The sequence below is a fragment of the Rhodnius prolixus genome, unplaced genomic scaffold, assembly GCF_049639745.1.
Source record: "Rhodnius prolixus isolate KJV_2025 unplaced genomic scaffold, Rpr scaffold_11, whole genome shotgun sequence".
Taxonomy (NCBI): domain Eukaryota; kingdom Metazoa; phylum Arthropoda; class Insecta; order Hemiptera; family Reduviidae; genus Rhodnius; species Rhodnius prolixus.
The window spans coordinates 9,756,891-9,772,904 of NW_027411625.1; the positions used below are offsets into that span (position 1 = coordinate 9,756,891).

General features: G+C 33.3%; 1 protein-coding gene across 5 annotated transcripts in view; it reads left to right on the forward strand.

Moving 5' to 3' along the window:
* Positions 1-1,685: 1,685 nt before the first annotated feature.
* The window catches only part of Lim1 (LIM homeobox 1), a 147,543-nt gene continuing 133,214 nt past the window's right edge, over positions 1,686-16,014 (forward strand). Inside the window, exon 1 of one of the 5 annotated variants that reach the window (XM_074138790.1) lies at positions 1,686-2,504. In XM_074138790.1, coding sequence (XP_073994891.1) covers positions 2,417-2,504 — 88 coding nt within the window. In that variant the 5' untranslated portion in view covers positions 1,686-2,416. The remainder of the gene's footprint in view (positions 2,505-16,014) is intronic. The other 4 variants (XM_074138791.1, XM_074138789.1, XM_074138792.1 and 1 more) reach the window with 4 other exon arrangements.

Consider the following 16,014-nt stretch of genomic DNA (forward strand, 5'->3'; position numbering starts at 1 on the left):
AAACGTAAAATTGCGTAAAAATGAAATTTAATATCTATTTAAAGAACCACTAGAAGATGTAAAATCAATAAGGTTTTGATTAAAATCAGATTTTCAGAATTTTTTTGAAAGGGTTTTTAAAATTTACTTAAAAATGCCCTCTTTTTAAATTCAGTGAACTCATTGTATATATGTAGATCTAGAACTTTATTTGAAACATTTTTGTTGCAAAAGTTGAGGTTTTTTTTCGGAGGAGAAGGGTAAAAGTTTAGATGGACTTCCTCTAAAGTGCTATTTTCCTGTAATTCGCGATTCTATATCCGGTGTATTGCTAAAATGGAGTCCTCAACCAGAAATATCTTTGTATAATTTACTCAATCGATTATTTACTTACTTAGTAATCGAAGTGACAGTCGTTAACGCACTCTTGACGATCTTTGGTCCTTGATACGCCATCTTCTTACAACCATTCTGGCTCAAGTCTTCCATAGCATCGTCCATCCAGTTAAGCCGAGGGCATCCTCGTATCCTCGATCATGATGTCTTTCAGTATATAAGTTTTCTTAGGTCACATAACCCAACCAACTCAAACTTCTCCGCCTTATCTGAGTAACAACATCCGGCTGAGAGAACACTGTCTAAAAGATATCAATGTTCTAAACTTCTCCACCGGTTATACTCCATCTTTATAAAGAAATAATTAAATAAGTCGCATTTTTCCTGTAGAAGGATTCTGGCTGCTACCATGTTAACGGAAGCGACAATACCACAAAAAAAAAACAGAGTACCAAAGCTCTTTAGATTTTTACATTTTTGGTCAGAAACATACAAATAACTGAGACCCAAACACCACTCTTAAAGAGGATGCCCCCAAAAAAACTCTCTAACAAAAAATTGATAAATCCGCATTATTTGTCTTTAATTGCTCCTAATTTATTAATCATGTGGAAGTGTTTCAGGTACAATTTGGAAAGATTTCAAAAATTTTGTATTCATCGAGCCAATCGTTACTTTTTATCAAATCATCATACTTGCTAGTAAGTATAACAAATCTATTTGCTTCGAGCATGTCGAAGTAAGTGTAGTAGAAGAACTAAGGCTGGAAATTGTGAATCTTCACAATGACGTTTTAAAATTTCATTCATAAGGTGAGAATTTTTGATATTAAATAGAAAGAAAAAATTATAAATTAAAAATGTATAAATTACAGAAGTATTTAATTTGTTGAAATATGTAACACTTTGATGCAATCAAAAGTATTAAATTGAATGAAAAAAAAAACATTATTTGCTTAGAATAAGCATTAAATTGTTTGCAAAAAGTATTATATTGGTTGAATAAAGAATTATAAATTTTATGGTAAAATATTAAATTTGCTTTAAAAAAAATTATACCTTTATCTAAAAATTGCTTGTAAAAAGTACTAAATTTGTTAAGGAAAAGTATTAAATTTGTTTGGGTAAGTATTAAATTGTTGATAAAAATATGAATTAGACTGGAAAATACTACATTATGCGATACCCAATGAAACAAAAGCTTCAATGCAGTTTCAAGTGAAAACTTGTATTCAAAATTTTTTTGTTTTATTTGCCACTTATTATCGTAAGAAAAAAATTGAAGTAAGAGATAGAGGTGAGAGTATTGGTGTGCGTTCTGTTAGGGGTGGTATTGTTGAAAAAAATAAAAAATATATGTATTATAAAAAACAAAAATAAAATACAAAAAAAAAGAAAGAAAGAAATGAAGAGGTCTTTATTTTTGTAGAAGGGAGATTGCTTTTAATAGGCGGCTACGCATGCGTAGTCCTGCCTGCCTATTGGGGCACCCTAGAGTAGGCGTGCCTCTTGTTCTAGCCCCGCCCCCTGATCACTAGTGTGTGTAGCTAGCTGTAGTCAGTCTCGGTCGTGTTATGTCTTGTGTTAGAACTCACTCGGTCATTGAATTCTATTTTTTTCAAAAAAAGAAAAGGAACTTTCAAAATTTTTCAAAATTTAATATATTAGTGCCTTTTCAAAATTTTTTTTTAGTTTAGTTTTTATTATTTTTTTAATGAACTTTTTTTTTTTGTTAAAAGTAGAAAATTTATCTGAAAACGTAACGTGGCCATCTTAATAATTTTGTAGTGTTTAAATATTTAAATTCAGTGAAAAAAATTTAAGTGTGCGGGAATTTTTCGAGAAAGAAAAAACTTTAAAGAGAATAACAAGAAATTTAATTAGAGGAAAGAGAAAATTCATTCAAAAAAAGTTCATCACTTGTTCACGTTTGTTCTTATTTTAGAAACGGCGCTAGTTTTTAAAAAAAACAAAAATCTTCCGTTTCTTTGGGTGGCAAGTTAAACAGGAGTATCAGCTGCCAGATCGCCAAAACGACGCCGATTCAGGAGTCGGGTCCGTATGCAGCACGCCGACGCGGGGGCAAACCCCTCAGTCTGCACATGGACGAGGGGTCAGCACTTTTGCTGCACACCTCATCTTGCTGTTCCCTGCCTTTACCACTGTCCCTGCAGCACGCGCACAACATAGGTAAAAAAATAAAAAAATAAATAACAATCATAAATACCAATATCCATACTGATGCCCAAAATTTAGCCCAATTTTGCTACCAAAAGTTTCTTTTTTCTTGAAGCATTCTTAGACTCGAAACTGGTTAGTTTTGATGACCACAAATCTAGTAGGAAATCTTATACAACGTTCTCTTATCGCTTACTCGTTCTCGTTTACTATCAAATCTTCTTGGAACGTAAAATTTGTGCTAAAAAGTGAGTTGATTTCAATGTAATACATGGTAACTACTGCGGTATAATGCCATTTAAGGAAGTGTGACGTCATGACACCCCCATAAATGAATATTCCCCCCCAAAAAAACCTGATAAGTAAGCTTAAACACTTGCAACACGTATAAAATTCAAATGAAACTCTTATAGAAAACTAAAAAAAAAATGTTCAGATATGGCATACTTCCGATGAATCGAATCCATATTCTTCCAACTTTGAATAAGGCAACATATTTGATACTCTTAAAAAAAGGTGCCACCTTAACCGTGCGGTTAGAGGCAAGTTGTTTTGTGGTACTGGGTTCGATTCCCCCGTCTAGGCCTTGGATTTTATTTAATGGTTATGAGAAATTTATAGTAAAGTATGTTTGCTAGCTGCCTCCGGTCCATGAAATTTAATTTGGCTACTGAAAAAAATAGGCATTACTTCACTTTGCTTTTTCACATTTGATACTTATAAATAAAATGCCGTACAGTTATCGGCTTTAACTTTCAAACTCCCTAAGTATCCAGCTTAAATTAAGTTTAGTTCAGACAGAAATGTCCTCCAAAAATCAAAACAGACTGAAATGACAACAACCCTGTTGAATTTTCTTAGAACAATCTGTTGACAAATTCTGCCCAAAATCTTAATTTTTTCTTGTCCTCGATCAAATTTGAACTTGCGATTTTCTGATTGTGAGCCATGCTGACAAAAAAAAAACTAGATTGATACATTCCACACCAATTTGTAAAAAAGAATCTATTTGTTTTTACCTATTCACAATATCCCAGAGATAACACATCAACGATCTGCACTATTGCAAGTATAGATTTGTCTTCAAAGAATGAAATATTCTCTTAGGCTACTTTATTGTCCTGTAGGTAGTTTGGACTTACAGCATCTGTATTCCAGATGATTCCCTAAGCAATGAATACATGCCGTTTTGGCTTAGATTGGTTTGCTCTTTGCCAAAGCTATGTTGGGCTACCCAGTTTCACCAAGATCTCTTTGCTTGCTAGGAACATAAACCTCCGCAAGTCACACTGGCCTCCATTCTTGGTGACAAGTCTTGGAAGGCAATGATTGTTGAAGATTAGGAAACATGTCTGGAACAATACTTTTTTTAATCATCTTGAATGTTTTCATCTCCTCGAAAAAGCCTTTAGAGTAGCTTAGTTCATTCATAATTAAGAGAATTCCGATTAATTATTTTATAAAGCAGAAATTTAATAATCAAAATACCTCTGCCTTGGGTGATATCTACTTTTATCCACTATCCAACAGTAACACGATGCATGATGCCATCATTTCTTTTCAACAATCACAACGTGAGAAATAATTTGATCAGTTCTAATGCCATTGGTCATAACATTGATTTTGGCGTCGAACATAATCTCAAATTTGCCTAACTTTAGGAACTTGAATCAAATTTAGGGAATTAGTCCTTCCTAAAATGATGTGCCCTTTATTACGTTTCCTTCCTTAGTACTATCGCTGTTGCAAAATGTAGCGGTATTACTCCTTCTATTTTTTTTTGTATATTCTACTATTGCGAGGGTATGACAATGATAGCAATCACAAGTTTTTCGGCCAAAAGAGAAAAACGGCACCGTGCTTATTGTGTCATTGTGAACGGCTTGTATATCTGAAAGTTTGCTTGTTCGGCCGGAGAAGAGCTTCAACTAATTTATTCAAGCTTTACCTAATATTGTTTATTAATGACATGTGCTCTAATATCTGTTCGCCGCTTAATGGTCGCATAGGTTTTTTTTGGACAACTCCTGTGGAATCTAATCTAATTTTTTTTCCGTGTATGTCTCGCGTAGCGATGTGTGAAAGGACAATCGGGTGATTGTCTGATTGGTGATCGGTGATCCTCTCCGTGGAAGCGACAAGTTCATTCGGTACAAAGTCCTTTTACTCAGATGCCCACGGAATCACCATTTTGACCGCTTTTAAGTCCCTTAAGTCTTGTCTCTGCGTGGTACACAGTTTCGGAAATGGCTGTGCAAAGAGTTATTATTGCTAAAAGACTTTTTCCAAGCAAGCATTATCAGTGGGAGCTTTCCTTCGAGAATGCTTTTTTTGTTTTGCAAAAATATGTACAAAATGAGGCTGAGATTGGATTAGATTCTAATAGGGCGGCCTTAGAGGCATACGCCACCGTGACCCAATGAATCTATTGTGTCTTCCACCACTCTATAGAGCTCGCCCTTCAGGCTCGTCCGTTTTATCAGACTCATAATTCTGCAGAGCGGCTCCTGGGAATAGTTCTCAGAACTTGTTCTTTCCTCCCTGAGAAGTAACATCCTTAGCCAGACAATCCCCTCACACTGACACAACACGTGCAGTGCCCGTTTCCTTCTCCACCTGACAGAACCTACAAAGGCTATCATTCAGTCAGGTCCATGCAATGCATGTGTTTTCTGAGCCTGCAGTGGCCGGTCAATAGGCCTACATTTTTGCTGATAACCACACGGCCTTTACGGATTAAATCTGCAGTCAGCTTTGGCGAATAGCCCTTAAGAGTGGCCAACCACCACTCTTGAGACCTACTCTGCAACTATAATTTGATGGCCGCACTCTTAAGGTACTTGGAAACCCCAAAATAGGGCTTTTGGCCAGCCCCTTATATCATGAATTACTGGGTACCCACACTAGAAAAACCTTATTTTGGTCACTAATTTCTGTCAGGGCACCTGAGTTAACCTGATAAGAACCAATAGCTCGTAGAGCAGCCTGGCTGTCCTACAAGATTACGATCCTAGATTTAACTATTCTTCGTCTGACACTCTCGGCAGAACAGAATTTAATTGCAGCTAGCTCAGACTGAAAGACTGTAGCTAACTAGGCTAACCGAAAAAACTGAGTCGGAGATTCAACGTTCTATTGTTGCTTTGGAGACTGATTTGGGTCATGCCAGTGGAGGACTAGATTAAAGAAACGATAGTCCCTCTTTCGGCATGCCTCATGTTCATAATTCCTTCTTTTCTGCAAATGCAGCAGACTAGTTTTGCATTTTTTTTTGGAAATGCTACGTCCACCCAGCAAAACTTTTAATCTATGTTTTGTTTCTTGGACAATTTCTGCTCAGATAAATCGCACCGTCCTACATAACTTTTTTAAGATTGCTTACCTGTGCTTATCACTTTCTCATCACAGAGTATAACCTATCAAACTTTTCACAAGTTGCACACATTTGTACTCAAAACGTTTGATCCATAGCAGTAGACAAGTTCTTTTTTTTAAGACCTTCACTATACATTCTTCTTAGAATGATGTCCGCATCTCACCGGATAACCGGGACAATTTCGTTTTTTCACTGGAAGAATTGGGCATAATATTAGAGACCGAGACATGTGCCGTTATATTGTAAAGAATGACAAGCCTAAAGAAGATGTTGTATGAATGCAAAATCCATTCAATGAGGTGCTACTTCTAGCTAGACAATTGCATTTAATCCAGGAATTTAAAAAAACAGCCATTTAATATTCCTTAAAAATCACATAAAAGACAGACCGTACAAAACGCCAAAATGGTGATTTAAATGCGTTCTTACTTTCTTTCATAGACTTAATCGAATTTACAAGTTCTTAGTATAAAAGTAAATCGAAATAAAATACCAAATTTCTCGCATTGCTTTTTTCTCACCCACAGAACATTTTATAAAAACCTGAAATAGGATATTTTCAATAAATATTCATGTTAAACATTAGATTCGATTGCCCGTTTTAGCTTTGTATACGTATAATTGGTGTACTTACTTTAATGGCGTAAATCATGCGGTTTTTGAGAAAATCTAGGTATACCGAACAAACAAAAAACTCATAAAATTATTATTTGCGCGTACACCACTTTTTTAAAAAATATTATACAAGTATTAAGAGCAAATATTGCAATTAAATGGTTGTTAGGAGCAAGGATGGACAACCTTTTGCAATTTTATGCCAAATTTGAGTTTCATTTTCGTCCGTGGGCTACATTATTGTTACATACATTTTGTGTGTGTTATATTCTTTGTACTCGCTTAGCAAATCATACTCGCTAATGGAGTAGTTACGTACAATTCATTGAATAACCAGTTCATTTCTTTTGCTTTATCAACATAATTACCAAATCCCAATACCAAAAGTAAATGGTAGCTGATGATAGTCAAGATTTACTTTGTTTTAAGCATTTTCACAATTAATATTGTATTAACGAGCTCGTTAGCAGAGACGATGAATTTTGATTTTATAGTTATCGCAGAAAGCTTAAAATATTATGGCCCCTTATACATATTTTAATGTAATAATTAATTATGTTTGATAATAAATATATTCTTGTAATTAATGTGTTTACATTTAAAAAACCGGCGAGTTGCTAGTTTCCCAAAAACTAAAATAGATCTCAGCGCAACGGGTTAATGGAAATTAAAGTAATGTCAGTGGACTGTTGAGAGGACTTATAGCTAGAAATGAGATTGTTCAATTATTTTTAAAATTCTTCCATTTATCATTTATAAAACGAGTACAATATAGCTAGCGATCTAGAATCCTGTACGGAGATCTAGAATTCGAATCTAGCTGCCGACTATTTAGATTATCTGTTCCTAGGAGTTTTTATGCTCATTTTTTCTGATGAGATGAACAGTGTTGTCTGTAACGAGAAGACACGCTTATGAGGCTGGCATTTCACTGAAAATAAGCTAATAACATCAGAGTTGACGCGCCTTGGATTAAAAAAAACAAAAAAAAACGAGCAGTTCTTGGATAACTACATTTTAAATTGTCAAAGTTGGGTGTTTTTCAACGTTACACTTTTTCGTACACAATTTTGACGATCAACCCTTACGGGCAGTTTAAAGTTAGAAAATATTTAAACTTTAATTAATGTGACTTTGGATGCTGCACAGATTTAGATAACTGCTTTATGTTCAGTACAATTTATTTGTAGGGTGTTTAAACGTTTGTTGCTTGCCAAGTCGTAACGTAATTGTAGTTCTTGAGTCTTTAAGATAATTAATCTTGGAAAATATGTTTTCATTGATATACAAACAAAGGAAAATTGATTTGGAAGTTTTTCATCGTCTCCAGATTGAACTTCTTTCTCGGCACGCCCTTGGGCCCTAGAAAGGTCGCCAACCATTTAAATTTAAAAGAAAACATAACCATTGCTTTTCCATTAAAAGAGCCTCAAAATGAATTTACCCTGGGATGTAGTATTCCAAATAAAAATATAATTCTACATACCATAATTCACAAATAGAGCAGTTTAAAAGAAAAACTACTGAAGAAAATCAATTCTTTAATGTGGACTTTGGTCCAAAACTTGTCCACAGGTGTTTTCAAGTTGTGTGGCTTTCCTGAACACGATGTTTTTGAGCCATGGCCTGGTATTTGTGTTAACAAAATATAAATGAAACACTAAAAGTCCCACATCACTCAACTGGATATTACCTCTAAAATCGCATCGAAATCAATTTGGTATTTCATTTAGGTATTTACTAAGATGCGCCACTTAGATTTTGATGGAAATAAGGCAAAATCTATTCAGTACATTGAATAGTACAATTATTTTGGTATAATTAAGCATATACATAATATTAACGTGAATTAAGCGAGTTAGCTAAAATTTCTAATTTAAACTAGATAACTTTAAATAGAAATGCGTATATCCTAAAGGGTCCATTCAAGTTTGAAGGACATACTTTGCCCTTGTTCCATTTCAAAGTATTGTACAATTTTACCACCTATATATCCGGACACAAGTATAAGAAAAAAACATGTTATATTCTGAAATGCGATTTTACAGTAAATCAGATTTTTTAAGAAAAGAGATTTTTTTTATTTCATTTTTTTTGAATTTAAAAGGTTTAAATGAGATAATGTAAACAAAATTATACTATGTCACAGCAACATATAAATCAGAGCAACAAAAACAAAATGAAAAAGTCAAAAGTGGGGACTTAATTTAGATTAACTTTAGAATATGAATATTCAACAGATTTTTAATAGTAAATCTGACCAAAGCCCATTGCGTTTCTCTTGAATAAGTTTTTTTTTTTAACTTTCTCTGATCCTTCATAAGAGAAATGATCGAAATCGTGCAAATTATTCTTCAGAAATATCGATTTTGTTCATAATTTATTATTTGGTTTAGGTATAACCTGTGTGAACCAATAATAAGCTAAATATTTGAATTTTTGGTTTGTAATTTTATACTTATAAATTATTATACACTCATAAAATTTTAAAATATACTTAAATGGTATGGAGTTAGATTGTACCCAGTTTAAAGAAGATCGTTGAAGCCAATTTTGGGAAAATTGGCCGAAAAAAAACTTTATTAATTCAGTAATGTGAGACGTTCAGTTAGCTGTTCAAAAGTATTAAATATAAAAGTCGAAAACATCTTCAAGTTAGCCTTTTAAGGGAAAAATTGGAGATAAAGGATTTGGAATCTATGACCCACACGGCATTTCAGTGTCGAAAACGTGGATATTTACAGCTATATCGACAATAGAACTAGCAAAACAATACATGAGCTACCTGGGATAGGAGAAGGACTAAAGAATTGGATTGAAGAAGCAAAGGATTCATGGGAATTAATAATTGGAGTGTATTAAAAGGAAAGGAATTTGAAGATCATTGTGTAGAGTAAAGGTTGGATACCTTAGTAAGGAGTTTAGGAGATTTTGAATTGTAAGGATTAGATCATTTTGGAATTTGTTCGCTTCGTTGAGCCAAAAACTTCAATCCTATACTTTGAAATTGGTTATAAAATTGTTTTATAAAACAAAAATTTGTTAGTTACGAGCTTGGATAGCCTGCATGGCATCCTAATGAGCAGACTATATCGTGTGTTCAGCTCTTGTCGCTTCAGATTCGCGTGAGAATTTCTCGCGAGTCTTTTGTCCGACTACTTGCCTAAAAATTTGTCGGTTCAGCAACCGAAATGGAAAATTTTGTTGTAATTTAATGGCTTACAACTTTCGCGGCTACAAATAAACGTTAGTGCTCTTGTTTTCGTTAATTCTAATATTCCAAAGCTTGCACAAAATTTCAAGTTCAGGGTGGTGAATGTTTTGAATCTGGGTTAGAAGATCTGATTGCGGAAAGTTGGATATTTTAAGTGCGTATTATAAAGAACCTATGGTTCTTTGCGGTACCTTCCAACCCTTAGAAGGTTTGTTAAGCAGGATTTAGTGCATTGTCTGTCCTGTACTATTTGAGAATCAAATATGCTATTTACAATTGACTAGAGAAATTTGCTAGCTTTTACTCACTTATTTTTAATTGTGTGAAATAGAGCTAGGCTAATTAGACCTATCGGAACATTATGACGCATTAAGTATTAAATATAGCATCCATAATTTCTAAGAGCGATCGCATCCTGCAGACTTTACAGTCCGCCGAGAGGTTTTGTACGAGCTGTGTCAACGATTTCTCACCGACTAATTCGTTTTCCAGCTTATTTACTAAAATTTTCAACTTGCTTACTTATAAAGAATAAATTTAATTCTTACTAATATTCTAATGTTTGTAAACCCGTAAATTGCGCTGAAAAGACACGTTAGATGAAAACGTAACAGTAATTAAAAAAAACATGTTCATTAGAAAAACATCATTTCTAATAAAACCTGTAAGAAGTACGTTTAGAGGAAATCCTTAGCTGCCATTTTCCGAAGTAAATAAAAATTCAAAAAAGTGAGAGATCCAATCAGTAAGTTGGTACTTCTGATCGCTAAAACTTTCTGTTATGTCCAATGATAGTTCCTTAATATGTTTGGATTCCCTGCAATTAATTTAACACAGTCCATTTTCTTATATTAGATAGAAAGATAAGCATTTATTTACAAGCTTATACACCCTTAGAAACAAAGTACATAATTGGAGTTTCAGTAACAAACTATAACTTCCTTCAAATTACGTATACAAGTTTTTTGTTTATATATAAGTATATGTTTTACAAGATATATGATATAATTGAGAAAAATATTCAAAAAACCCCACTTTGTACAGGCGTGTCTATACTAAAAGCTGTCTTCACTCTACAACGTCTGTAAAACATTGTGCAAACTATAGTCCTATTTACTCAGGTTGAGTTTATACGTTAAAAAAGAATTGGCAATAGTGACTTTAACATACTATTCAAATAGTCTAGATCTGTAGCAATATGTAGATATGATTCAGGTATGCCGAGTTATGGATATCACTAATGTGTGAGAAACGTTGGATCGACATGCCAAGCCCCAGTTTGTGAAGGCATACAGCATCATCGGTTTAACAACTGTCTTCTATAGTAGAAGATCTCGGGAGATAGCTTGTTCTCACGAGTGAATTAGAAAATGAGCGCTGCTAATGGCCGCTTTGTTTCTATTAACTCTGGCAATTTCTCGGACTCAAAGTTCCTTAAGATATGATATTTCCAATAAAAACGTAACAAGCTAAAATTGTCCGACATTTTGGGTTTTTAGTGGAGGGTAGAATGTTCGAAATAAAGCGAATACTTGAAATTTGCTTCACTTTACTTTTAAACAAAATGCGTTCATTTATTGGATTGTTAACGTTTGTTACTCACAGATAATTTCAATGAAACAAAACATAAAAGTATACTTAATAACTCATTTAATAATTACAACAAACATTATTATATTTTGATGCAACCAATTAATCATTCTTAATATATTACCTTCTAGCAAAATTGCTACCACTAGATGTGAGCTTCTAGCGGAGTTGTTTTTAATGAAGATGATCCCAAAATTGTTTATACTTAGTTCCATAAATAGTAAGCGAATGAAGAAAAAACAACGAGAAATTTGGGTTTATTCCATACTTAGCGATAGACCAACGTTTTATCAGAAAATTTTATACTTAACGTCATAGATTTATTTGTTAGAATACCCTAGAAACTACATATTATGTGTATGCAAGGAACAAAAATATTTATAAAACGGTTACCAGTTTGTAAAATTACAGATGAATACAGTGTTACAACTGAATGAGCGACAGCTTCTACAATATTTATATCGTATTCGGCAGGCTCATGTCCACTGTTTTCTTGATTGTTGCGCGCGATCGTAATATATATTTATATTTTATCTGCCAATGCCGATCTTGAGTAATGTTTTCGTTAAAAAAAACGGATCAGTTATCTTTTTGGATAGTTTATTCGGCTAACTTCCAATCGTTAGGTGTGTTCTCTCCCTATTGTATGCCAGTACATTTCAATCAACAAAACTTCGGTCAACTTAAAGTCTACATTATGCGGTCCCCACTAAAGCATGGTTTTTATCCTTGGATCCAGAGAATCGTTGGATGTTCATGATCGATTTCAGCGGGATCATTCTTCCTGAAAAAGGTGTTATGTAGATATTAATTTAGATATAAAGTGATAGGTTTAAGTGGTTTCATACTTATTTAAGTTCGTTTTCTTATTTATTTAAAATTAAAGTAACTTGCATTACGAATAAATAGTATGGATTAGTAGCGTAGAAGTAGTACATATATTTGTCAAAACCTAGAAACATTACAAACATCTTTTAAATGGTTTTTCTTCTTTCATAGCAAGTTGATTTTGTTTGTGATTCAAATTGTATCGAATTTGTTGATCAGATTAAGGCTGTATTTGTTGGGACATTGTGGACAAAATATATATCACGATTAGATTTTAATTCAAAAAGTATCGTGGAATACTGGTTATCACTGCAAGAAGCTTCTCTGGAGGCTTGCTAAACTAGCTTTGAATTGCTTTGTTTAAATTTGCTACCATATATCATTGCGAATGTTGATTTTTTTCAACGCTAGCAACAACTAAAGCAAAATAATAAATCGGCTTTATCTAACATGGCATTAATTTCTTATCTTGAAATGAATTCAAGTTCTGTGCGTTCACTGCTCTTTGAGAATACGATGAAAATCCGAATTGGTTAGAACTAAAAAAATAGGGACACTATAGCATAGGATATTCTTTGTTTTAATAAGAATTATCTCCTGTAATTGTAGTAAATGTTTATATTTTACGTGTTTGCAAAATATTGGTCTTTGGAAAAATAAAAGGTCCTAGAATCCTTACACTAAGGATTCTCGTTTTACCTTATAAGATCTCAATAGGACCCAAGGTAGATTAAGGTATTTGGAATTCAAGGAAATGGATAACGCGCTAGGAAAATTGTCACTGAAATAATGCGCTTTAGAAGACGCCTAAGAACATTTCCTTTAGTTCTTTGAAAACCCACCAGGGGGAAGCAACGTAGAAAGCGTCTGGCGCAATGCAATTGGAAAGCTTTATCGCGTTTTTGTGTTAAGTAAAATGTCAACTGGAATTAACAAAGAAATCAATGAAAATAATATTTAAAGTTTCTGATTTGCAAATTATGTGCTCGTGTTTTGGAATTTCTTCGAAGGGGGGTATGAAATCAATTTGTTTTATCCTTTTCGAAAATATTTTTAAAATAGAAAAAAAACTACGCTTTTAGTTTTAGCTTTTTTAAACCGTTTTCAACGACATATCGTTCGTTGGCTGATCATTTTCAAACTCTGCGCAGAAAAACTTCGAATTTTCACTTGAACTTATTTCACATCAATCCTGTGCTTGTAAAAATTTTACTATTTTTAATAAAATGAAATAAGTTTCTGTGCTGTGTTTGAAAGAAAAAGTTGGCAGACTAAATCGAAACGTTATTGAAAATGATATGAAAAGCATGTAAAGTTTTTTGTTTGAGTGTATGTACAAAAGGTTTTTATCATTCAGTTAACACAATCGTAACCGTAAATGTGTAATGTGGTTTTTGGGGAAACCATTAAGATGGTTAACACTTCGTTGTATACTTTTTAAAGGGGGTAAAAGTAAAAAAACATGCCTTACATTCATGGGAAATACGCCAATGGTGTATGGTGCCGCTCTTTGAAAGTCTACCAATCGCTTGCCCTGTGTCTTGGTGTTTTTTATAACCATGTTAGTAGCCATATGCTCGATCATTTTTTGCAGCCAACGCAATGCGTTTCTGAGCTGTCAAACTGTAATAAATATCTACAGCTCTATCAAACCCAAGTATAACTTTAATTTCGTCCAGCATATCGCAAAGTTTTCAGTTTATAACAGAAGATGCATTTTCAAAAATTCTGGTACACATGCATTAATGCAGTTATTATTATTATTTTGTTTTATTTTACTAAATTATAGGTCGTAATTTCATCAATCCACCAACAAAATTTTGTTTTCAATTATTAATTTGATGTTTGGCACAAAATAGATCCATTGAGTTCTACACTCCTGAGACCAGTGGTCCTTGCACGCCCAGTTGATGAAACAATTCACCCAGGTTCTCTAGGAGAGTTCTAGAACTTATGTCCCAACTAATCCTTTCTCTCAATATCTCCAGATGGCCAAGAAATGAGGTTGTTATCTAGGAAATTAAAGCACATTTCTTGTTAAATAAAGTCACGTGTTTTATAAAAAATAAATTTATATAATCGAATTTGCTTTAAAATTAGAATTTTCGCTAAATGATTTGTTTATTTCAATTGAAAAATCGCTATTTCCCAGTCAATTCTGACTCTTCATAAGATGACAATTAAAATAAAATAGAAATCTGTGATGGCACCCCCTGTATAAATAAATATTTGGATATTGTTGCACATATCGATTTAACGGTGATATCGATAAGGCGACTGTCGATTAGGTATTAATGTGTAGTGGTGTAATTAGTTTACAGTTGAGAGTAATGAATCAGTTCCAGGGTTGGAATCGATTCCATCAACTCGTTCCACCGATTCCAGTTTCTGTACTTACCCTATACATTTATACAAATGTTATGCAATTTACTAAAATATTTCATTAAAAGTTACCTTTTCCAATTAATAACAAAAATATATTTCTTTAACTCAGTAAAATCCTTAATTTGCAATTACTTGATTAAATATAAAATAAGTTTCATATTAACGCTAAAATCTAAAGTAGGCTACACTCAAATATGGGATTTAAATCAATACAATTTTATCATTATCCAGCTAGACCATTGGAAGATTAAAGTTTCCACTTTGCAAAGTGGGGATGATTCAAGATAGCTAAAAAGAAAGATGTTAGGGTCACAGTTTCATCTACCACATTCACCTAAGATTTTCAAAAAAATATTATTTAGTGCGTCCGCTACTCAGAGCTTTTTGTTCTATAAGAGTAAACACGGTTACCCAGGTAAAATAATCATACAACTCACTTAGTTAAGAAATTAAAAGTATTTGATTTTAATTCTAATAAATAAGTTAGTTAAATTATTGGACATCTTCACGCTAACACCCGGTTACAACTATTTAAGAAGACACCAAACCGCACGGAATGAGTTGTTAATCAATAGATTTGCGGCTTTGCAGCGAAACCACCAAGTTGTGGTGAAAATAAAAGAAGTTAAAGTTTCACTTGTTTTAAGCGTACCGACAAAATATTAATTCTTAATCATTTTTTGCACTGTCCATAGTCAGTCTTTTACAGTGCGTTCCAAAAGTCCCATTACCACCCCATCTAACTGTGTGCTATATATGTTTTGTATTGGGTCGTGAAAAGAATGTCTGACGAATCAAATTATACCCTAGAGCAGGGATGGCGAACCATTTTGAGACGTGGGTCAAATTTTGTTCATTTTTTTTTAGTACTAGCTCTTGGGTCACTAATGCCCATTTGCACAAGAGTTGTTTAAAAATTTTAAACTGAATATTTTCAAAACTAAACATCTTTAAAATTTAGTTGGCTTAACGGGTAAAACGGGACGAAACAAGTGCTATGGAAGTCTCTTTTTACAAACATAACTGAACAAAACCTTACAAAAGTGTGTTTTATCTGAAGAAAAATCTAAATATGGTTATTTGCTTTGGGTTGTCGATTTTTTTTAACAAACAAAATATGAGTAAAATTATACATTTTATTTGATATTTTGTAAACACTTTTGCTTTATTTCAAATACTATAAAAGCATTTGTGGTCATTTGCGTTTTAGAAATGATCAAACTAAAGTTTATAGATAGCATTTAAATTGCTTTTGTGCCAATGAGTGATTGAAAAAAATGCAGATAGAATATAAATTATCCACACAATTAGAAAATCTAAATCAACCCGCGTAAACAAACAAATGGTTGCTTAGCAATTGTGGGTCAGTGAAAAAAACTTGCGCGGGTCAGTGTCTGACCCGTGGGTCATAGGTTCGCCATCACTGCCCTAGAGGAACGAATCGAATCATGAGTACCTGGGCTCATGAACGACCTTCATACTGGGAAAACATTGATGGAGATCCAAAATGATTT